The sequence below is a fragment of the Nicotiana sylvestris genome, chromosome 6, assembly GCF_000393655.2.
Source record: "Nicotiana sylvestris chromosome 6, ASM39365v2, whole genome shotgun sequence".
Lineage (NCBI taxonomy): Eukaryota > Viridiplantae > Streptophyta > Magnoliopsida > Solanales > Solanaceae > Nicotiana > Nicotiana sylvestris.
In genome coordinates this window covers 12,962,028-12,987,907 of record NC_091062.1, presented here as the reverse complement: position 1 = coordinate 12,987,907, position 25,880 = coordinate 12,962,028, and the positions used below count along the sequence as shown (strand labels likewise).

The 25,880-nt window shown below is 37.5% G+C and overlaps 1 protein-coding gene across 1 annotated transcript; it reads right to left on the bottom strand.

Annotated features, from left to right (window-relative positions):
* Window positions 1-5,152: 5,152 nt before the first annotated feature.
* Window positions 5,153-6,010, bottom strand: LOC104240773 (protein BIG GRAIN 1-like A). Its single transcript, XM_009795659.1, has one exon. It carries the CDS (start codon window positions 6,008-6,010, stop codon window positions 5,153-5,155), a length of 858 nt encoding a protein of 285 aa, XP_009793961.1.
* Between the last annotated feature and the right edge of the window lie 19,870 nt (window positions 6,011-25,880).

Genomic DNA, 25,880 nt, shown 5'->3' with positions numbered 1-25,880 from the left:
AGAAGAAGAAATGAGCTAACACAAGAAGAATGTAAAAAAACAAGACAAGAAGCAAAGAAGGATCTATTGACAACAAGCAAGAATGATGAGCATATCATGTATAGTAAAATATATGAAATGAGAAAGCCAAATGCCACTGCTTGGATCTTGGGAGAGAAAAGAAGAGTTCTTTTTGTAGGAGATTGGGGAAAAAGGAGAGAGGGGTTTGTGACCTTATGTGTAATGCTCAGTTGCTCATTGACTTGGAAGGAGCCATTTGTATAAGAGTCTAAAGTGTTGTCAATTAATGTTTATTAATATTAAATTTACCTGTGATTATTTTATAAATGACGTGATTTAATTTATATTTTTTTGCATTTTCTGTTCGCGTGTATATTATTCTGCCAGAGTGTCTATGCAACTGCTGCACAGTTTCCTTCCCTTGTAATATATTGTCATTTCCGTACAATATATTCTAATGCTTCTTGTCCGAGGCTATATGTTGTTATTGTACTATTAGCACTTCTAGCTAATTCCAAAGGACACAACAAATGGAATGTGATTGAGCAGAGTGCGCCTCAGATTCTACCAGCAGTATCACTGTGTAATGTACGTACAAGAAAGAACGAAGAAGGAAACCATTAAAAGAAAAAGTTCAGTTTTATAATAGTTTGGTTGCAGAAAGCCAATTATAACTTTGGTTGCAAAAGTTCAGTTTTAACGTTTGCATGTGCGCCATATTGGTTGAAGTTGAAATTTGCTCTACTTTGACTTCTCAGATTCCTCTTGGTATCCTTTCGTATGTTCACTTATATTCACCACCAAAAGTTGTGATAGAATGCAGAGGCGGAACTATGTATATATGAGAGGGGTCACCGGACTCGTTAATCTCAATAAAAGTTCCAAATATATATATATATATATATATATATATATATATATATTGTAATGATTTGATAGGTCATCTTATGTATTAGAATCAAATTCTGTGTTTCGAAACCTTTAGAACCACATTTTAGCCTTCCTCGATCTGCGTGTGCAGTCCGGATATTGACCCGGAAGGCTTATATGCTAAAACTGATAAAAATAAGAATTTTTGCCTTAAAAGTTAGTTTTTGTTGACTTTGGTCAACGTTTTGAATAAACGGATCCGGACCAGTATTTTGACGGTCCCGATGGGTCCGTATTGAAATATGGGACCTGGGCGTATGCCTGAAATTGAATTCGGATGTCCCTAGCTCGAGTTATGAATTTTTGTTGAAAATTAAAAGTCTGAAAATTTAATGGTTTTTAAGAATTGATTAATGCTTGGCCTTGTTGATATCGGGTCCGTATTTTAGTTCCGGAGCCCGATACAGGTTCAATATAATAATTATGGCTTGTTTGTGAAATTTTGTGAGAAACGAAATTGGTTTGACGTGATTCGGACGTCCGGTTGAGAAATTAAAAGTTTCAAAGTTTTATTGAAAAATTTCATCCGATTTGGTATTCAATTCGTAGTTCTAGGTGTTATTTTGGAGATTTGATCGCGCGAGCAAGTTCATATGATATTTTTAGACTAGTGTGCACTTTTGGTTTAGAGCCCAGAGGGCTCGGGTGAGTTTCGGATAGGCTACGGAGTGAATAGAACTTAGAAATCATAGCTGATGTACATCAGACCTGTAGATTTCGCATTTGCGAAGAAACCATCATATTTGAGAGCAGTGGGCTAGGGGTGGACCTTCGCATTTGCAAAGTTTTTGGTCGCATTTGCGATCCTCTCCTGTTCGCATATGCGATGATTGCAAGCCTAAGACCCCTTTCGCACTTGCGAAGAAAATGTCGCATTTGCGAGCCCCAGGTCGCAACCTGCAGCTGAACAAAAGATGACTTAGACGGGATTTCTCTCCCATTCTTCAAATTTTCAAACCTAGAAACATAGGAGACGATTTTCCAAAGACTCCTTCTTCCCCAAATCATTGGTAAGTGATTCTAACCTATCTCCTTTCAATCTTTCACTATATTTCACAAAATTTCAATCTAAAATCTAAGGTTTCCATGGTGGAATTGGAATTTTTGGGTAGAAACTAGGGATTTCAAAAATTGGGGATTTAGACCTCAAATTGAGGTCGAATTTCAAACCAATTATATATCCAGGCTCAGGGGTGAATGGGTAATCGGATTTTGGTTCGAATTTTGGGTTTGGACCAAGTGGTCCCGGGTGTTGACTTTTTATATAATGGCCTAAATTGAATTCTTTGCAATCGTGGGTAGTTCCTAAGGCTTAATCTGAATCATTTGGTTGGTAAATTACTAGATTCTATTGGTCCGGAGGCTTGTTTGAAGGGAAAAGCCGTGGTTGAGCTTTGAGTTTGGCCGTTGGAGCAATGTAAGTGTCGTGGTTAATCTGGCTTAAGGGATTAGGTCTTATTTGCCTATTTGCTACGTGTTTGAATGTTAGGGTGACGAGTACCTATGCGTTGTTGTCGAGTCATAACATGCGAGTAGGTTTTATCCTTGTAGTTATTATTTTCCTTGATCAGATTATCCATGCTTAGACTAGTTAATCGTTACGTTGATCATTCTTACGGACTTTGACATTGATTGAGTATTGATTCAAAGTTGAGGTTGGTATTGTGGAACCAAATGTTAAAGTAAGACTTGTTCTTGTTATTACTATCTCCCTGTTATTATTGTTCATTATTTTGGTGAGGAAGAGTGTTAATGCATGAAGGGTGATCTCGTGCCATGTGTTGTGAGTGTTAATGCACGAAAGGTGTTGCCGTGCCATATTGTGAGTGTTAATACACGAAGGGTGATGTCGTGCCATGTTATGAGAGAGTTAATGCACGAAGGGTGATGCCGTGTCATTTCTATTGATTCATATGGTGAGATTGAGAGTAAAAGCACGAAGGGTGATGCCGTGCATTTTCTTTTACTGTGTTTACTTATTTCTATCTGTTTAAGGTATATTGGTTGATCAAGTTCTTATTACTGTTGTGATTCTTTATCTTGTGATCCCCTCAGTATGTCCCCCTCTCGATATTACTTGTCTAACTTTTATTTGTCGTTATCTTCGTACATATATTGTTAAATTGCACAAGTTTATTTATGGGTGTCTTGTCTTAGCCTCGTCACTACTTCACAAATGTTAGGCTCGACACTTACCAGTACATGGGGTCGGTTGTACTGATGTTGCACTTTGCATTTCCTGTGCAAATTTTGGTATTGGTCCCAGTTGATCGAGAGGCATAGCAGCTCGGACCGGACCACCGGAGATTCAAGGTAGATCTGTCGGCGTTCATAGACCTTGAAGTCCCCGTCAATCTCTTCTGTTTTACTGTTTCTTTCGTTCAAACAGTTGTATTTCTTTCAGACTCTTACATATAGTAAATCCTAGAATGCTCGCGAATTGGTCACAACAGATCCGGGTAGTAGTAAATGATGAACTTATTATATTATTCCGCACTCGTTATATTTCACTTGAGCTTATTTACTATTAATTACTGAATTGAATAAGGTTTGACTTGATAGTTTCTAACGTTGGCTTGCCTAGCAAGTGAAATGTTAGGCGCCATCACGGTCCCAACGGTAAAAATTCTAGGTTGTGACATGTATATATATATATATATATGCATGTATGTATATTGAAAACGGTTAAATATTTTGCTTGGAACCTTTACAATCAAAAGTCTAAGGGGGCAGTGGTTGAGCAATCCGCTCATGCAGTTCAATATACATACATGCATACATATGTGTATATATATATATATATATATATATATATATATATATATATATATATATATATATACATACACATATGTATGCATGTATGTATATTGAAAACAGTTATATATTTTGCTTGGAACCCTTACAATCAATTATATATTTTGCTTGGAACCCTTACAATCAAAAGTATGAGGGGGCAGTGGTTGAGCAGTCCGCTCATGCAGTGGTAAGTACTCCTCCATCCTTAACCAGAGGTCTCGGGTTCAAGCGCTTTACTCCCTCCCTCGATCCTCATAGTGAAATTTTCTAGTGCAAATCTAAATTAGTCGAGCCCCAAAACAAATATCAAACACCTGATGAAAAATCAAAAAAAAAATATTCACTTATATTCTCAATCATCTATTGGGGAAGCCAAAAGTTGGACTCCATATTATATATACCATGCGAGCATGCGACACTTCCTATTCCAATAACTTCAATCATTTCAAATAGCTATACATAAACATTGTGGTAATCACTGATTCATATTCTCTCTTGTACCCTGATAAAGTAATACCCAAACGAAACATCTCAAAAAGTGAAAAAGAAAAGTCTTTTTTCCTACAACCCAAAGATACATATCATTATTGCATATGGTGATACTCAACGCATTGTCTTTATAGAAAGATATACATAAAAAGCTTCCCCTTAGGTAAAGCTTAGGATTATATATTATTTTAAATACAGTAGATTTCGAAAACCAATTAGTTGATTGAAGTGAAGAAAGCTAATCTTGTTGGTATCTAACTTCTTAACATCTCCTTAAACATCATATGATAATAAACCCAGAAGTGGATCTAGAGTGTCGAGAGTGAATTCAATTGAACTCAACATATATAAACCATATACGCATGTGTGTGAAAATTCTTGAAAAATGGTATAAATATTACATTATGAAAGTTTATTCAAAAGTTCATAATTTTAAACTCATTAATAAAGTTTAAATACTGAATTCGACTATACAATTAGAGTTAAACCTGCATGATAAGGTAGACCAGCCTGAAATGGTTTTAAGGTCTTTCTCAGCTAGCTCCTTTAATTTTAATGCAAAAAGTTTATGCAGTAAGACCATGGCCTTGAAGATGAATTGGTGGCGAAACCGTCATGCCTTTTAGTTGTAGATGAATTTAAGCGTTCTTCAACTATCCATAATCGTCTAGTTGTAGTTGATTTTACCGTTTTTTATCACACGCTTCAATTATTATTTATAACGTGTATGAAGTCTAACCAATGGATAATGCCTATTGAATTGTTCTAAAAATGTGGTCGTTCACGCAAAAAAATATTTGTACTATTAGGTAATCACAAGTAAATTTCTATCATAAATTTTGTAAATACTAAGCAATACATTAAAATGTTAATAATTAACATACTATCACATGATAAAATCCATGATAAAAAATCGTACGCTCATATATATAACTTAATTCCTTTTCAAAATAGTTGTCCCATATAGAGGCAAGTCATCTCTAGTTGCATGAACACCAAGCATACCAATATTCTCAAGCTCAAACAGATCAGAACTTGCACAACTCCTACTATCATCTTCATATTCTTCAGCATCATAATCACCTTTTGCATTGTAAAATCCTCTAAATTGATACTCGTTAAAATGTTTCTCCTCAAGATTTCTATACCCAGTGACGGAATTCTTCAGAAACTTACTCTTTGTCTTAAATATTGACTCATCATTTTCATTAATAATTATGCTAACAGGGCAAAACCTAACACACCTATTTGATTTATTACCTTTAGAAGAAGTTGTTTTGGTCAAACAAGAGGATCTTGACATAGTTAAATCTTGATGATTTTTCTTCATGTTTCTTGAATTGAATATCGAATTCAAGAAGTTTGCGATTTTTCCACCTGGTGAAATGGGTTGTTTCACTTTTTTCAACTCAGCATAAATCTTCAAAGCTCTTAACTTTGTTCTCATAAACCTCCCTTCACATTTTGGAGTTGACTCTGTTTCAGACGAAGAAAACTTTTTTGACTCTGAATTGAAGTGTATTGAGCTTTGAATATATTTGTTGTAATTTTTCAGCCATTTATCAATCATGATTGCTCTTCGGAGATTGGCGATTTCTTCTTCAGCTTCTTCTATGGCATTGTTTCTTTTATAAGGAACAAAGTTCTCTTCTTGCCTTTGCTCTTCTGCTACATCTTTTGGTTCATCAATTGAAAGGTAAATGGCTTCCAGTAGAGAGGAAGAAAATGATGGTGTTTTTCGTCTATGCTGAGGCCTTTCATTTGTTTTTGTGGGGTTTTCGCAAAAAGACATTTTAGGGGAAAGAGGGGCTCAGTTGCTGACTAAATTGGAAAGAGCCATCTATATATAGAGTTCAGGTTGTATGTGCTTATGGATAAAAATTATTTACACGATTAGACCAAGTAAAGGTAATTATAAGCAGGGGTGGATTTATAGCCCTAATTATGGAGCACTTGAGCCCATTGTTTTATTGTCAAACTAGGTATTTTATGTACGTATTTTATAAAATTAGTCTAATATAATTTGTTAGAACCCATGCTCCCAAAAAATTAAATGATGCACTTGGTTGAATATTAAGTTATTTACCTTGAGGAATAGGGATCAATTCCATGTTCATACCTCTAATTATAAGTGAATCTCTGTGATAAATATTTATTGGTAATGCAGTAAAAATAGACTCCTATAAAGAGGATGATCGGATGGATAAGATTCTTCTACTGTTAACCGAAAGTCTCGGTTGAGCCTTGTAAATGAGAAACTCCTGATTGGAAGTGCTTTCTCATTTACTATTGCTCTACGCGGTGCGAATCTAGATTAATAGAGCCGATAGGTTTTGGATACTGTATACATAAAGAAAATAAAAAAACTTGATTAAAACGATTCCAAATCTATTTTATATAAGGCTGCTTATCAGGTGGATTGGACGGTTAATTACTCTTAACGGTTTGGCTTAACGGTTATCGGCTTTTAAATGTATTAATCCGCTAGCCACCCGATAAGATATCGAGCGGATTAGTATCGTTTTAGCTCTTATCGGGTGGTTATTGGGCGGTTATCGGGTGGTTTATCGGCCTAAATAATTGTTTGCGGATCGCCTACCATACAAATTCAGAATAGAAAATTACACGTTGAGTCCAGACATACATGTCTGTTAACGCCTACGTAAGAATGATATAATGTGTCATGTGTTGTAGAGTGAAAAGATTAAGCAATGATTGCCAACTTATCACATAAAAAAGCAAAAATATGAATGGGAATCACTGTACCAGTGATTATTTATATGCATTGAAGAGCGATCATAATCATCAAACATGAGAAAACAACATTTCTTTATTCATTACATACAACAACATTATACAAGTAGCTTAGTAATGTTTCAATGGAGGAAAAGACTATTGTTTCCTTATTGAGTTAAGATCATATGCTACTGAATATCCATTCAACTAAACCATTCAAATTGCAGAGAGAGATCATACAGTAGGGTACACATACCTGCTGGTTGAAATTTAGGCGTTAGGGTTTTCGATTATTTAGGAATTAGGCGTTAGAGATAGAGTAATGAAAGTGGAATGGTTTTTGATGTTTAATATATATATATATATATATGGATAAAAATAACTCTCTCTCTCTCTCTCTCTCTCTCTCTCTCTCTATATATATATATATATATATATAACGGGTTAACGGATTATCCGTTAAGAAAATTGAATAATCTGGCACCAAACCGATAAGCCGTTAATAAAAAAAATTCAATCTGTTCCCCATCCGTTAAACCATTAACCCGATACCAATAAGCCATTAAGCTTTGGTTTCGGTTCGGTTTTAAACACCCCTAATTTTACGGGTCAAGCTACACTGACTATGTAAATAATATGTACATAAAGAGGGAAGCTTACCAAGCGGGTATATATTATTATATGCCAGAGTGGGGAGTGGCCATGCAGCTGCTGCACAGTTTCCCTCCCTTTATATTCTCTTTTCCGTACAATCATTTATAGGTCCAAACAGAGTAGATTATTCAATATTCTAATGCTTCTAATCCAGAGCCTATATGTTGTTATTGTACTAGCATTTCTGGCTAGCTTCAAAGGACACAACATATGGAATATGATTGAGCAGAGTGCGCTTCATATTCTACCAGCAATGTCATTAGGTAACATACAAGAAAGAACGAAGAAGGAAACCGATAAAAGAAAATCAGAATGAATTAAATTTTTTGATTATTAATCAGAAATTTCGAATTTGAGTTTGCTTCGAGAATGTAAAACCTTTTAGTATGAAATATTTTTACCTTGCATAGTGAGCTTGTCTAGTCCAAAATGGGATCAATCGACCAGTGTTATTTAACTACCAAATGATTAAAAAAAAAAATTACCATAGTTTGGGCACAGAAAGCCAATTGGAGCATAAATTTGGTTGCAAAAGTTCAGTTTTAGCTTTTGCATGTGCGCCATATTGGTTGAAGTTGAAATTTGCTCTACTTTGACTTCTCAGATTTCTCTTGGATCCGAAAGTTGTACCTCTCTCTCTATATATATATATATATATATATATATACTTTGCATGCATGTGACACTTCTCTATTCCAATATCTTCAATCATTTCAGATAGCTATACATAACACTATCTTCAATCATTTCAAATGGCTATATATAACACTGTGGTGATTAAGGAGAATCTGGAGTATTATGTACATGTTCAAATGAATTCAATAGAGTTTGCTTAAATTTAATATTTATATAAGGAAAATCTCATTAATTAAATATATATAAATATTTAATTGTGAACCTAGTAACTACACTACTAGAAATTCGACAAAACCGACGAAGGTCAACCGACCAACTTTGGTCGGTAATTTTAATTTTTAATAAAATCGACCAACTTTGGTCAGTTATTTTCGTGCGAAAATACAATTAAAGAGTATAAATCAAATAAAATACAGTCTTAAAACAAAATGCACCAATGGTCTAGTGGTAGAATAGTAACCTGCCACAGTACAACCCCGGTTCGATTTCCGACCAACTTTGATCGGTATGCTCTTCTGACCTTCAAAATACCGTCCACACGTAAATGGTTGCGTTTTGGACGGTTATTGGCCATTACCGACCAATTTTGGTCGGTTTTTTTTGACTATTTTGCCCGGATTTCTAGTAGTGCTAAACAAGTTATAAATTCGATGACAAGTTTAGAACTCATAAATTTCAAATCATGGTTCCGCCTCTATTGGTGAATGATGAACATCAATTTATATTCTCTTTGTTACCGTGATGATAAAGTAGTATCCAAACGAACAAGGGCGGCTCGAGGCTAAAACACCTAAAGCAAGTGCTTTATGCCCCAAAATTTTGGGGCCCCGTTATTTTTAAAGTAGGTGTATATATTAATTTTTTTAAATGGAGATCACTAGCCAATGACTTTGGAAAAATATGGCTGTAATATTGAATATTCTTTAAAATATGATTATCACTATGATATTTGATGGTTTAAACTTATTTACTAATTAAAAGTGTTAAAGAAAAATAACACAAGTAAAAGATAATACTCTATTTAATAATGTATTCAATCAAATAAAAAGGCTTTGATTCCTTTTATTAGGCCTATATTGCTTATAAAATGATGTTAATAGCTCCTATTTGCCTCAGCGGAAAGAAGAGTTTTAATATTAAAATTAATACAATCTTTCTTGAGATCATCAACTTTCAAGAAGATTAAATGGATTAGTTATATTATCAATCAAAACAAGAATATTAGAAGAGATCGCTTATAAACTATTGATAATTAAATCGTTGAAACATTTAATGATAAAATAATATTCGTCTATCAGGAAAAGGGATAATGAAATAACTATGCCTGAAGAAATACAAATCTCACCCTTGAAATTTGGAAATGATTGGACTATTGATATTATGTGTTCGAAATATTTACTGTTGATTCATGAGGTTCCTTTCTAGATTTCTTTTCGAGGAATAAACTTTTTCACCTACGGAAGAGAGATTGAAGAAATACAAATCTCACCCTTCGAAATATTTACTGTTGATTCATGAAATTGTTCAGCCTTTTCACCTACGGAAGAGAGATTTTGGAACTAAACTCTGTTAATCTATTAAAAACTTTATTGACAGCCATTAAAAAGCTTCAAAATTTTAAATTTGAAAATTAAATTTTGCGAAATTATTATTGATTTAAATTGGGTATTGTTGCAAATGACTGGGGATATTCTTTGAAGTTTATATCTCTAGAGAATTCGGTGAAGATTTGAGCTGGTTTTGGTTGAAATTTCATATTGAAACTCGAGAGAGGACATAAATAAATTATTTATATTTCATATATCGGGTGTGTAAATAACATATAAAATATATACAACTAATATAATTGTACACAAGTTGTATATATATTGTATGTTTTGACAAAATTTCTGTACAAAAAAAGTATGTTTAAGTTATAGATAAATTGTAAATTTTAACCCAATTTGTATATGTTTTGTAAAAATTGTAGTTACTCTCTGTAAATATGAAACTTAGATAAACTAGGTAAATAAATTTAAAATTTCGTATATGTACGAAAAAGCCTATATTTGGTCTCTCTCACACACAGACATAATGTCTTATTTTTGTAACATAAGTCGGCCACTTCTTGAATTTAAAAGATAAAATTAGCTTTTATGGCAAGCATTAGTATTAGAATTAAATTTTTTTGTGTCTATATATGTATATATATATATATAGTTAAGGATCCTATTTATCTTTTTTGCCTTTTTTTCTTATTTTTATTGTAACGACCCGGCCGATCGTTTCATGAGTTACAACCCCATTTTCCCCATTTCTGCTTATTTATGTATTATTCAGCTGTATTTTGTCGTATCGTGTTGGTTGGTTCGGGTTCAGAGTGGTCGTCGAGTGGAATGAGACACTTAGTCTCTTATGTAGAAGCTTAAGTTGGAAAAGTCAACCGGATGTTGACTTATGAGTAGAAGGACTCGGATGGGAATTCTGATGGTTCGGATAACTTCATTAGGTAATTTTCGACTTAGAAGCGTGTTCGGAATGTAATTTGGAGGTCCGTAGTAGATTTAGGCTTGAATTGGCGAAATTTGGAACTTTGACGTTTTCCGCTCAGCAGTGAAAATCTTGATATCGGGGTCGGAATGGAATTCCGGAAATTGGAGTAGGTCTGTTTTGTCATTTGTGACGTGTGTGCAAAATTTCAGGTCATTCAGATGTGGTTTGATAGGTTTTTGCATCGTTTGCAGAATTTGAAAGTTTGGAGATCCTTATGCTTGAATCCGAGGGTGATTTGATGTTTGGATGTTGTTTTGAGTGTTCTGGAGGTTGGAATAAGTTTGAATGGTGATAAGTGACTTGTTGGTAGGTTTGGTTGAGGTCCTGAGGGCCTCGGGATGATTTCGAAAGGTTATTAGAGAGTTAGAGAAATTGGAGTTGCAGCTGAAGCTGCTGTTTTCTGCTATAATCGCACCTGCGAATTGGGGACCGCAGGTGCGAGCCGCATAAGAGGCATTGGTCGCAGGAAGGGAGAGCTGGACCGCATCTGCAAGCCCGCAGGTGCAAAACTTGGGGCGCAGGTGCGGCGTCTAAGGACTTAAGTTATTTCCGCAAGTGCGGATGTTTGGGCACAGAAGCGGCCCGCAGGTGCGAGATATTGTCCGCAGATGCGGATATAGCTAGGCAGAAAGTATAAAAGACCCTCTTCGCGAATTTCTGTCATTTCTTCACCATTTTTGGACGAGTTGGAGCTTGGGGGTTGTGAATTTCAAGAGGGAATCAAGTGTTTTTAGAGAGGTAAGCTACTTGGGACTTGTATCTTGTGTTTATGGCGATTTTCTCATTGTTTAATCATGATATTAGTGGAAAAATTTGAGAAGAAATTGGGAGATTAGCTTGAAATTGGAGAGTTTAAATTGGGGATTTGAGGGGCCATTTGAGGTTCGATTTTGATGATTTTGGTATGTACAGACTCAGGAGTGAAAGGAGTTTCTAGTTTTGTTATTTTAGTTGGATTCCGAGATGTCGGCCCAAGGGCCGGGTTTGAGCAAATTCGGAATTTTGGGTCTAATTTGATAATTTTCGTGTAGGTTTTGTTCCTTTGGCATGTATTGATGATATGATTCTGATTTTTGATAGATTCGGGGCGTGAGGCCGAATCGAGGGGCAAGAGGATTGCGTAGTGGATCTTCATCCGGTTTGAGGTAAGTAACAATTGTAAATCTATACCCGAGGGTACGAAACGCCGTAATTTCGTACTATTTTGATAAATGAGGTGACAAGCGTGTGGACGTGCACTAGTAGAGATTGTGGCTTAGTCCGTCCCATAGCAACTATAGAGTTGCATACTTTGATAAACTCTATATGAAATCTAGGTGTTTAGAAATAATTCTGTTAACTTGGGCTAAATGCTATGTTTGGGGCCTTGTGCCGTACTGTTTGGACCCTTGGGGGTATTTTACTATTATCCTCACACTGTTTTGATTTGAAAGCATATCCTTAGTTATGATTTTTGCCTGTTTATTGTTTGATTCCGTTTTATTACTCTACTTTTAAATATATGAAAGTTGTTTGGATTGAGTTCTCTGATTTTTCACTGAAATGCCCGAGTGGATGTGAGGTTGATGATTGAGAGAGCCGAGGGCCTGATGGTGAGGATTATATATTTATGGATCGGGCTGCACGCCGCAGATATATATATATATATATATATATATATATATATATATATATATATATATATATATATAGATCGGGTTGCACGCCGCAACGATATAGCTCTTGGGTTGTAAGAACCCCTCCGGAGTCTACACAGCCCCAATGAGCGCAATCGACTATATATTTATGGATCGGGCTGCATGCTGCAGAAGTTATTATGAGATATCTATTGAGCGGGAGTGCTGAGTGTGAGTGCTGATTGATGAGAATTGAGTCACGAGTGACTGGGAGGCTTGTCCGAAGGGCTATATATGAGTGATACTTTGCCCGAGAGACTTGTTTTATGAAATTACTGTTTCACTCTTCTTTTATACTGAGCCTCTATTGAAAATATTGAACAAATATTTTAAACAACTTTCATTGAAACTGGAGTTTTTACGAGATGTTCGGAATTGAGTTACTAATTTGACTTTGTTATTTCCACTGAGTTTTTTTATGTTATGAGATGTATATGATTTTAAATGCTTGTCACTGCACTCAGCCTTTATTTATAATTGTTACTTATTGAGTTGGCATACTCACGTTACTCCCTGCACCTTGTGTGCAGATCCAGGTGTCAGGGCATCCGAGTGAGAGTTGTTCCTTCCTTCAGAGCATTTCCGGAGTTAGCAAGGTAGTTGCACGGCATCCACATCCTTGCCTTTCTCCTTCCGATCTATTAGTATTTGTTTTTATCAAAATCATTTTGTATTAAATAGACAATACCAGATTGTATTTTAGTGGCTCATGACTAGTGATATCGGGGTCGGGCAGTGGTTGATGTTTTGCATATTTGTTTCCGCTTGTTTTGAAATGTTTTAAATGGTAGATTTGTTTTAATATATGATTAGTAAATGAACTTAGAGAAAGACTAGTTTTGTTATAAATGTCGAATCGGCTAGCCTAGTACTGCGATAGATGCCATCACAGCCGGGGTAGTTTGGGGTCGTGACAAGTTGGTATCAAAGCCTAGGTTACATAGGTCTCACCAGTAATGAGCAAGTTTAGTAGAGTCTTGAAGAACAGTACAGAGACGTCTGTACTTATATTCGAGAGGATGCAGAACCTTTAGGAAAAACTTCACATTCTTGAATTTCTGTCGTGCAAATCTATTGCTTTTGGTAACTAAACTTCTGATATTCTATTCTCTCACAGATGGTGAGGACACATGCTACCGGTCAGGACGGATGGCCACCAGTACCACTAGTTGGGGCTACTAGAGGCCGAGGTCGTAGTCGAGGCCGTGTAAGGGTAGAGGTGTAGCCGGCACAACAGCTAGGGCAGCACCTGCAGATCCACCAGCCGCCCCAGTTCACGATCAGGTCTCATTTGCGGACGCTCCGGCAGGACCAACTTAGGGCCCAATCGTGCCGATTGTTATTCTAGGCCTTCAGGAGGCCCTAGACCAGATTCTATCAGTGTGCACTGGCCTGGCTCAAGCGGTCTCAGTTACTACGACCACAACTACTTCTCAGGCCGGGAGAGGCACCCAGACTCCCGTCGCTCGCACGCCTGAGCAGGTTGTGCTGGGACTTCAGACCCCGGGGGCACCACCAGCCTAGCCGGTTGCACCTGCTCAGGATTATGTGGTACCAATTATGCCTAACGACAAGCATCGTCGATTGGAGAGGTTTGGTAGACTTTAGCCTCCGATTTTCAGTGGTGCAGAGGACGAGGATGCCCAAGGTTTCTTGGACAAGTGTTAGAGGATGCTTCGGACCGCAGGTATTTTGGTGACCAGTGGGATCTAGTTCACTACCTTATCTCCTACCTGCCTAGTATCATGTACATAAGCTATATTAATCTTTCTTTTCTCGAGAATCTTCGCTAACTCTACAGATTTTCCAGTCAAAGTTCTTATATTTCAAGACCCCACTCTCAGCCTAGTAGCTCCCTTACCCCCTGCACCCCCTCCCCCGCGCTGACACCCCCGAGGACAAGACCTTACCCTATCTTCATTCACCAAAACCACTATAATCTAGGAGTCACTACGCAAGCACTATCCCAAAAACAAGCAACAAAAATAAAATAAATTACCGAGATATAATCAACCACTAAAGGTCGCAAAACAGATGAAGAAATAAAATAAAGGAACAAACGGGAACTATAATGTATAACTAAAGGTCAAAAAAAGGTGAGGAAATAAAATAAAGGAACTAAAAGAGCTATAATCTACAACTAAAGGATAGAAACACAGGCGAAGAAATAAAACAAAGGAACTATAATCTACAACTAAAGAATAGAAAAATAGGTGAAGAAATACAATACAAGAGCTAAAGGGGGCTATAATCTACAACTAAAGGTCACAAAAAAATTGTGCAAAACTAGAAAAGAACTATTAGGGGATATTTGAAATAAAGATGTAAACAGGTAGATAATGATATAAACAAATAGGCAAAACTATCACTAATGCAATTAATTTGACAGTGCTAGGGCAAATACTAACTAAAGATTTAAGAACAAAATAGGCAAGCAAAGAGATACAATTACGCTAAAATATCAAACTATTAAAATATCAAGATAAGAGAGGAACAATAAAACTTGGATTGCAGCCCTTGAAATTAACGGAAATCTTGCTGGCGGTGATGGATTCCGGCGAGCTAGAGCAATACTCTATGTATTTCTCGCTCAAATAGGAAGAAGAAACTTCGAATATTTTTTTGCTTTATATGGAATTTAGACCAACCAAGAAATCGGCGAGAATTGACCGGAATCTGAATCGGAATCGGCTAAGAAGTTGAAGCGAAGTTGTAATACCCAGAAAGAATGTGAAGTCTTTCCTCTAAAGAATATATCCAGCAATCTTCAGAGCGGCGGAAGTAATCAACAAACGAATGTGATGTATTTGAAGCCTCTCTTTTACAGAATATAACAAGTAACCGACGAGAAGTAATCAACTAATAACTTTGAAGCTTTTCTTTTTACAGAATATCAAGAAATCAACAATCTTTATCTCTGTACCAATGTATCAATGTACTGTATGTATTCTCGACGGTGCATCTTTTTCGCAATATCGCCAGTACGTAGTGAAAAATTTAGAAAAATTATAGAATTAATTGTAAATATTTAGAACATAAAATTTAATCTATTTGGATTTTAGAAATTTAAAGAAATCTTAACATATTTCTTATATTTGGGTATTGGTGTTGTAGACACCTGATTTTTGACCCTCCCCGAGAATTTTTACATTTTTAGCATAAATATGTAATTTAGGTCTAATATACCTATTTTGACTATTTTTGCTTTATTTCGTTGCAAAAAGAAAAATTACAAAAATTTATATAGTTTATGTATTTCTCATAAACTTGAAAAATACAAACAATAGTACCTTATTTTGTACTTTACGTAATTTCAAAAATTACCAAAAAATATAGTTCTATTAATGTTTTGTAGTCATTTTAATTTTTGAAAAATACAAAAATATTACTTTATATTTTATCTTTATATAAAAACGAAAATTACAAAAAAATAAGTTTTATTAATATTTTGTAGCTATTTTAAATCTTGAAAAATATACTTAAAAAGATACAGTTTTGTTTAAATATTAGTCTTATTTTTGGTAGTTATTTTGCTTACATAGGACTAGTTAAGACACGTTTTCTTATTCTCGGATCCGGGCAAAAGAATAATATTCGGGTTCAAACTACCCAGTTTTAGGCCTAATTTTCGGACCTAGCCCATAATAATCCGAGTCCACGACACACGGGAACCCCACCACGCGTGGGGGACACAAGTCTTGAACCCCACCACGCGTGGGGCTCATTTATCTTGGCAAAAGGTTACAAAGGCACGAGGACAGACTTGGAAAGAGGGGAGGACTTTGGAAAATTTTTGAAGAGGGATTTTTGGGTTTCCACTGTTGATCTTCTTCTTCCTCAAAGAAGAAGAAGAAAACCCTACTGCCCAAACCACCATCAACAACCCACTCCCTCACGTAAAACCACCCTCGCACCCCAGCGAAACCACACCCAAACACCACCTCCCAACGCTTGAACCTTCTCCAGTCCGACACCACCCCATCAACCTCTCCCCGATGCCGGAAACACCGCCCAAACCAGTCCGGCAGCGGCCTCACGACCTGCGAAAAACCTCCACCAACCCACGTCCAAATGCCAAAGCCCCCGGGAAACCACCTGCGTCCAAGCACCACCACCAAAACAACCATTGCTGCCACCCAGAAACCTCCATCGACACTGTCCAAAACCAACGCCGACCACCACGACACTCCTCCTCCTCCTAACTCCATCAAACCAGTCGCACCCCGTCGCAACCAGCTCCCTCCATCCCGTTACCTTCCCGACTGTCCAAACCACCACCATCAACAAAGCCCGCCACCAGCCTCACATCCCAAAACCACTACCAAACAGACCCAACCCCCGTCAAGCAGCAGCTATCGCTGCTGCATCGTCAAAAACCCTCGACCACTGCCCAGACGACCCCTCGCACCCCCGGCGACGAACCTATAATACCACACCAAGGCGAGCACCCAGTCGCCACCCCCACGTCCAAACAACTGCCTGCAAAGTCCAGCTGTGAACGACCCTCCCCTCCGTGCCATGACTGACCGGAAAACACACATACACACCAGTTGAGGCTTAACCGAAAACGTTCAAAAACAGCCAAGAAGTTCTGTCCGGGATGAGTTCCGTCGAGGTCGACTTTGGTTCGTCGAGGTCCGGTACGTCGAGGTTGTTGCTGTCCAATTTTTGGCGAGTTCCAGATGTTGAAACTTGACGTTGCTGTTAAACGTGAGTATTCATGTTATTTTTGTTGTCTCGGTGTCTTCTTTGCTTCCATGTCTTGTCTCGTTAAATTTTGAGTAGTAGTAATATATTTGCCATATTTTAAAGCTTATCTCGTCATTTTTGTTTATCACTAATTGTCAGATGTTTGCCATTTATTGTTAGATTATTAGCTTATATTTCATTAAACTAGATTAAGAGAGAAAAAAGAATGATAGTTTATAAATAGCGTCAAATTAGTGATTTGTGGCAATATTGTTGTTTGTATGTAATTAGATTAAAGGAACCGGGGGTGCATCTCATGTGACCCGGCTCCAATTTGGAACAAAGTTAAATAGAACTTGTCGTGAACCACTAGTGCGTTACGTATAGCATGGCTTGCAATATATTTTAATAACTTTGAATTAACTCTTTAAATAGATAAAGTAAAAAATGTAGTAACTTTAAGTTTACCCTTTTAAAAAAAAAATAATAATAAAAAATGAGACGAGCCTCGCCAAATAAAAGGGACAAATTGTGGGGCCCTCACAAAATATATGTATTAAATACTTAGATTCCGGGACGGGCCGTTTAGCAAATTTCACGGCCCTACCCCAAAATAATAATGCGCTAGTTGCTTTAGGCGCGCCTTTAATAATGTTATCTCCCTAAACTCGGGTGCACATTTATGTGACCCAAATCCAAATCTCAACGGAGTCGAAATATGTCTTTAGTCACGGGCGCATTGATTGTGGCGTGGCCCGAGATGCATTTCCATGACGTTGTAAATTCCTTTTAATAATAAATGAGACGAGCCTCGACAAACAAAAATGTAGAAGCTGCGGGGCCCTCTAAATGCATATATATTAAAAATACTTAGAATTCGGGACATGCCGTTTAGCAAATTTTACGGCCTTCCCCAAAACAACCATACGTTAGTTGCTTTAGGCGCGTCTTAATAATTTATCCTCCTTAATTCGGGTGCACATTTATGTGACCCAAATCCAAATCTCAACCGAGTCGAGATATGTCAATAACCACGGGTGCATTGATGTAAGGTGGTTCGAGATATGTTTTCACGACGTTGCAATTCCTATAAAAAAAACAGTAAATGATAAAAGCGGTTAAAAGTTAAATTTTGCACATAAGTTCACACTTGTATAAAATCAGATAATCAAGCCGAATATAACAGTTGAGCGACCGTGCTAGAACCACGGAACTCGGGAATGCCTAACACCTTCTCCCGGGTTAACAGAATTCCTTATCCGGATTTCTGGTACGCAGACTGTAATATGGAGTCATTCTTTTCCTCGATTCGGGATTAAAATTGGTGACTTGGGACACCCTAAATCTCCCAAGTGGCGACTCTGAAATAAATAAACCAATCCCGTTTCGATTGTCCTTTAATTGGAAAAACTCCCTTGCACCCCCTTCGGGTGCGGAAAAAGGAGGTGTGACAGCACTGGCGACTCTGCTGGGGATTCAGAACCTAGAACCACTGGTTCAGGGTTAAGAATTCGAGCTTAGAATAATTGTTATTATTTGGCTTTATTTATTATCTGATTTTATTATATGTTTGGGCTCAATGTGCTAAATGATGCTTTTAGCGCTTTGATATTATTTGAACTGTATATAAATTGTGCCGAAACCTTTCTCTTCTTACCTCCGGGGATGTGCTTACTGGTTGAGACTCCCTATTCTGTTAGTGTCATACCCTAAATAAAAGAGGCTCGGAAAGTTTCTAAGCCGGCTGGCCTTTTGGTTCCCGGAAAGGAGCTCCTTCCTCAACTCGAGTTGTCCGCTCGGGTATACTGTCTAGAACACCGACCCAGGTTTTTGAACATAGAATAACGTGACCTCATGCCGGATCCCTAGTAGGAACGTTTATTTGCATCATGTGCATTTAACTTAGGGGACTCAACACAGGGGTTGGGTCCGTCTAGGACAAGCAACCTGAAAAAATTAGACCATCTTCTGGCATCCTATGTGCTACATGTTGTATTTATTCAAGGGTGAATGGGTCATTTGGCGGACCAATGATATTTGCGGACAAATGACACTCCTTATCATGCAGATCACGCTAAATAAGAAAGTTGCACGATTTTTTAGATAAACATGCTATTATATTAATAAAGCACATGGGGAACATTGTGGAATTCAAGAAGACTTGGTATTCCACATGTCCCCCACACTTTCAGTTTTGGGGAAAAGCACATGGGGAACATTTGTGGAATCCAAGAAGTCTTGGAATTCCCTATGTCCCCCATGCTTCATATTTTGGGAAAAGCAAATGGGGAACATTTGCGGAATCCAAGAAGTCTTGGAATCCCCTATGTCCCCCATGCCACATTTTTGAAAAATATAATAAATATAAAAAAATAAAAATATGTATATATATAAAAAAATAAAAATATATATATATATATATATATATATAAAAGAACATGAAAATTCAAAAGATTTTGTAATGAAAATTCAAAAAAAAAATTATGTTGTCATCATTTTCCAAAAATTAGAAAATCGTGAAAAGAGGAGAAAATAACAGTGTAGAGATATAACTACTTATTTTTAGAAAAAAACCGATGTCCAAGTAGTGTCGAAACTCTGCCAGAATTTTGAAAAAAAAGAAAAGAAAAGAAGGAATGTTTTATGTTAGTTTGTTTGTTTGTTTGTTATGAATGAAAAATAATAGTTTGTTTATTTTCTGTAAAAAAAAATGTAGAAAATGATTAAGGGTCTTCTCAAAAATAGTTTATTTGCCCGAACTACGCGGGTTTGATTCTCACCGGATGTGAGATACGTAGGCAACCGTCATCGGGTCCAACCCCACCTTTTGCTAAAAAGCCAAAAACAAATAAATAATAATATGTCAAATTTTTAAGAAATCGGATGACGCTGTTTTATCAAGACATAGCCGAATGTTCCCGAAAGGGACGCTGGAAGGCTGACTTTGCATTAACAGCCACCCTTGGGTCATGTTTAAGATTTGGTCCAGTTGACCCCCACAGCCTTAAAAATCTTCGTCCCCGAGGCGTTGAAAGGTCGTGTTTGCAATGTTGAATTTTCTATTTTTGAAAAATGATAAAAGAGTCATAAACAAGTCAGGGTGATGCTGTTTTGTCATAAATAGCCGAATGTTCCCGAAAGGGACGCCGGAAGGCTGACTTTGCATAAACAGCCACCTTTGGGTCATTGTTTTAGATTTGGTCCAATTGACCCACACAGCCTTAAAAAATCTTCATCCCCGAGGCGCTGAAGGGCCGTGTTTGCAACACCAGGTTTTTTTTGTAATTTTGAAAAGAAAAAAAACAAAGAGTCAGCGGTCAGGTGAATACCGTTTGAATTTTGTCATAATAAGCCGAGCCAGCTTCGGCCGCGTCTTAAACCGTTCTTGCCGAAATAGCCTTAGAGTATCTTTCAGTTATCGAAAGGTTATTTTCGTAAAAGAATGGACAAGTTTGTAAAGTGTCAAAATAATCCTCCCCGGCCTCAAAATTCATGTGAAGTTTGCCAGGGGCCACATTTGCAAAAATAACCGTTTGGTTGCATTTGTCAAACGGAGAAAGGGAGCTGGCCTTTTGTTTTGAGTTTATAATATTTTTAGAGTATGCGGGTTATTTGATTTTCGAGACTGTTTGCTGTCTTTTTGTCAAAATCTGTTAGTATTGTTAGTTTTTAAACTTTTGTAATCAAGTTTGTTTTATTATGAAATTGAAAATTCAAAAAAATGTTTTATTATTATTTATCGTTTATTTTTCCGAACTACGCAAGGTCTGATTCATACGGGGTCATGATACGTAGGAAATCTCCATAGGATTCGACCACAACAAAAAAAGTATATATATAAAAAAAATGAAATGAAAAAATGACGAAAAAAATATGAAAAATCGAAAAAAAATGATGAAAAAACATGTTGATAATAATAAGGACCGACTGAGTCCATTCTAACATGTTCTGTTTTGAATTGTAAAGAAAGTTGAGGTGGTCGGTTTGTGGTAAGCGGCCAACACAAGGTCCAAGGAAAAATGACAACTGACGTCGAAGCTGTTACAAGTGCTCCAGAGACTCAGGGTCGGAGGGTTCAACACGAGTCTACTATGGTTGAGGAAAATAGAATATTGAAACAGCAAATGACCGAAATGTGTCAAGCATGGGCTGGTGGTCAAGGACAGCTTCGTCATGAGTCACAATTTGCGACAGAACAAGAGCGGTACCACGCTCCTGAGTACCACTCGTACTCGTTTGATCTTCCTGCAAAGATTGAGAAGCCTGCCCGAAAGATGGTACAAGAAGAAATGGCCCAAAGAGTGAAAAGCTTAGAACAATAGTTGAAAAACATGCAAGGGTTGGCAGATCAAAAGAGTGTTGCCTTCAAGGATCTATGTATGTTCCCCGATGTCCACTTGCTGCCTGGTTTCAAGACACCCAAATTTGAAAAGTACGATGGACATGGAGATCCCATAGCCCACCAGAAAAGGTATTGCAATCAACTGAGAGGTGCGGGAAGAAATAAAAAATTGTTGATGGCTTATTTTGTGGAAAGCCTTACGGGAGTAGCCTCCGAATGGTTTATGGATCAAGACACGTCTCGCTGGTATGTCTGGGACGACATGGCACAGGCCTTTGTCAAGCAGTTCCAATACAGCATCGACATTGCTCCAGACCGCATTTTCCTTTCAAACCTGAAGAAGGAACCAAGTGAAAGTTTCAGGGAATATGCCATTAAATGGAGAGAGCAAGCAGCTCGAGTTACGCCACCCATGGATGACCCCGAGCTAATAACTGTCTTCCTTCAAGCGCAAGAGCCAGACTAATTTCAAAACATGGTGTCCGCAGTTGGCAAATCCTTCTCGGAAGCAATCAAAATGGGAGAAATGGTAGAGAATGGTCTTAAGACAGACAAAATTATAAGTCAAGCAACTTTAAAAGCCGCAACTCAGGCTGTCCGGGTTGAGTCTGATAATCTTAGCAACACAAATGAGGAGATTGAAGAAATCATGATGACATCAGGGTCTAGAAGAGGTCCCAGGAGTACATCTCGAAGGTATGAGCAGCCTCCTCAGATGTTCCATGGCTCCCCTGAGCAGTATTATCCACCTCAGAACCCTCAATACTTTATCGCTCCACCTCAGTATGTTGTCCAGCCACCAAAACGCCCCAGGAGGCGAGCACGAGCATCACAAAATCTCCAGAAGTCTCCACAAAATTTTCAGGTGCCCTATAACCCACATCCAAGCCAGAGGTATAAAGGGGAACAAAGGTTGAAAGATAATTTTACACCAATAGGAGAGTCCTATGAAAGCTTATTTGAGAAGTTAAAGAATCATGACATGATTGCACCTATTCCTCCAAATCGTGTGGACCCACGTGCAAGAAGCTTTGACCCTTCTAAAAGGTGCGAATACCATTCCAATGCCCAGGGGCACAATGTGGAAAGCTGTCGGGATTTGAAAAGAGAAATAGAAAGAATGATCCAAGAAGGGCGGATTGTGATCAATAACAGTGACATGGAGCACTCGAGCCCTATCGAGAACTTGTTGACAGAGGTTGATGATGTTGAAGTTGGTAATGGTCTTGGCAGTATTGATGCAAAGCTCAGTGGCTAAGATGCCAGTTTTTGATGAAGTGGGAGGCCGCTCCATTCTTTGGTTAGCGAGAGAGACGCTGTTGGTGGCTTATTTTGTTGTCATTTCTGTTGTCCGGATTATTAAGGTTGTAATTTGGATTTTGTCCTGTGTCAAACCTTCTTATCTTTCCATTTTGTCCTAGCAGTTTGTTTAAATTTTGTCCAGTTTGTGTTAGGATTTTATTCTGGTTTGTTTTGTTTTCTCAATCCATTCCACCGGTAGTCTAAAGCAAATCCGGTCTTTTATTATTTCCAGTCATCTCTTTGTTTAATACTTTTATCATTTCGTTCACTGCCGATTCTAGGGACATGACATGCGCACCCAGTTTGGGCCTAATCTTTAAAGTTAATCATTAAACCCCGGAAAGGCGATCAGACCATTTAAAGAAAATAAGGACGGTTTGAGATTATTCAGAGCTCGAGTCATGTGGAACTGGGGCAAGTTAAGCACAAAGAAAACCGTTAAAAGCAAGATTCGCCAAATTGGCATGAGGGTCGGTCATGATAATGAGAGTGTCGCCCAACGGTGCTTAGAAATGACAAAGGAAAAATAAAATGTTTAACATAATTGTCAAGTCCAACACCATCGGAAGAGACTATAAATCTATGTTCAATTGTGTTGTTTGCACTTGGCATGTTTTAAAGACTGGAATGACGAAGGCATTTTGTTCTGCTACCTAAACACTTTATCCTTCGTTACCCCTTTTGAGCCTTATTTATTTTCTTTCATACCCCTCGTTCGGAATCAGTAGCAACGAAGAGAAACAGAGAGAGAAAGAAAACAACAAAACGAAAAAAAAGAAAAGAAAAGAAAAGAAAATGATAGCATAAAAAAGAAAAAAAAAAGAAAAAAAGGAAAGTCAAATGAAAACAGAGGAATTGGGAACTACGTTTGACCTGATTCCTCAAAGAGGATACGTAGGCGCTTCACGGCTCGGTCATAGTTTTAGAAAATGAAAAAAAAATCAATTAAAATATCCCCAAGCAAGAAACTGGGGGCAAAAGTTGCGTTTGTTGTAAATAAATCTAATTCCGAAAGTTGTAACTAATAACCCAAAATTAATGTATTTTTTGAGCCTTTTATACCCTTTCTTTCTAGCCTATCCAAAACCCACATTACGGTCCAAAGAAAGACCTTCTAACTAGTCTTCAAAAGATGCCAAGTCAGACAAATGAGAGTCTTACCGGCGAACATAACATTCTGTTCCACAACAGAAAGGACTCTAATCTCCAACAGAAAGAGTCATACCAGCAACACTCCGAATCCCCAGCTGGAAAGTGATACAAATGAGAGAGTCTTATCGGTGAAAATCTTCGCGAGCACCATAAGGCGATGAAAGCTGAGAGAAAAACCAAAATGAGAGAGACTTGATAGTGAAAACCCTTCGGGCACTACAAGTCGAATAGGATTGAGAATCAGAGGGGGAATTACCAATTGAAGATCTTGAAAGATGATTGGCGGTAGAGGATAGGCCACAGGCGCATGTCATGACCATTAGAGTCGGTGTCTGCATTTGATAGGTTTTTATTTATAGTTTCTTTTGTTAAAGAGTCATTTTTCTTTGTCTTTTTATTCTGTTCCCTTTTATCTTTTTCCTTTCATAGAAAAATTCCCCAATAGAGTCTGTCTGGTCAGAACAAGTATGAAATGACTTCAAAATATGCCATCAGCTTTCCAATTATGCAAGATAAGATCTGACTAGTACATCCAAGTGGTATAGTCAGCGAGGAACAAGCGCGAGGCCAGTGTCAAAAAAGATATCCCCAACAAAAGGGAATTGACAAAAGGATTGACGAGCGTCAAGAGGGATATCCTTGCCAAAACCAAGGTTATAAATCTCAAAGACAAGGCCCGTGAACAAAGCAAGGAGAGCAGTGAGCATGATTTGGCGAAATCCATACTAGACTAAAGGGTCGGGGAAATGCCAGTTTCCAAGCTATGCCACAAAAGAAGAGGGATATCCCCAGCAGGAAGGGATTATCCCCAGCACATAATATCATCCCTAACAAGTCGTTGAATGTAGAGCAAGGAAGGAGAAAAGGAAAAGCCATCCCAGTAGGAGTATCACAACCAACCACCATGTTTTAAACTAACAAATTTTGTTTGATTTGAAGCAGGTAAAGGAAATGGCATTGATGCCAGAACTGCATGCCACAAGGGATATTATCAAACTGGGGTAGAAAATTTTCCTTCCATTTAGAAAATTTTCTGGAAGTCAGGTACCCCCAGCTGATAACATTTTACCCAACAATGTTATCCCTAGCAGGTAAGTAAATAATTCCCCAACAATGTTATCCCTAGCAGTTGCGAGGAGTCCAACACAAGGTTGAAAAGTCGGTATCCTCAGCGGTTCCTTTCGGGGAAAGGCAAAATGACTCTCAAGGGAGGTAGTCTTCGAAGGAAGAAGCTATGCAAAAACAAAACAAAAAAAAAGAATACAAAAAAAAGGAATAAAAAAAAAAAAGAATAAAAAGATAATAATGAAAAAAAAGAAAAAAAAGGGAAAAGTCATCCCCATCTAAATAATCCCCAACAGTTTCGAGGGAAGACAACACAGGTAAGTAAATAATTCAAAAAAAAACGAAGGTTTCATTAATAGGAGACGCACTTCCTAGTTTGAAATCATTAGAGTTCTACCCATAGGAGATGCATTTCCTCCTAAGTTCGTTTTAGTTTCACCCATAGGAGATGCATTTCCTCCTAAGTTTAAGTTTTACCCATAGGAGACGCATTTCCTCCTAAGTTTGTTTTAGTTTCACCCATAGGAGATGCATTTCCTCCTAAGTTTGTTTTAGTTTCACCCATAGGAGATGCATTTCCTCATAAGTTTAGTTTTTACCCATAGGAGACGCATTTCCTCCTAAGTTTAGTTTACCCATAGGAGATGCATTTCCTCCTAAGTTTATTTTACCCATAGAAGATGCATTTCCTCCTAAGTTGTTGTTTTTAAAAAAAAATGAGTAAGACCTAGTCTGACGAACCTTCTCCTAGGATCAAAATCTTAGTCCGATGAATTTTTCTCCTAAGATAGAGACCTAGTCTGACGAACCTTCTCCTAGGATCAAAATCTTAGTCTGATGAATCTTTCTCCTAAGATACCAAAAAACAAGACCTAGTC

Excerpts from the sequence above, each read along its gene's own strand:
- LOC104240773 (XM_009795659.1), bottom strand. The coding sequence starts at position 6,010 with ATGTCTTTTTGCGAAAACCCCACAAAAACAAATGAAAGGCCTCAGCAT.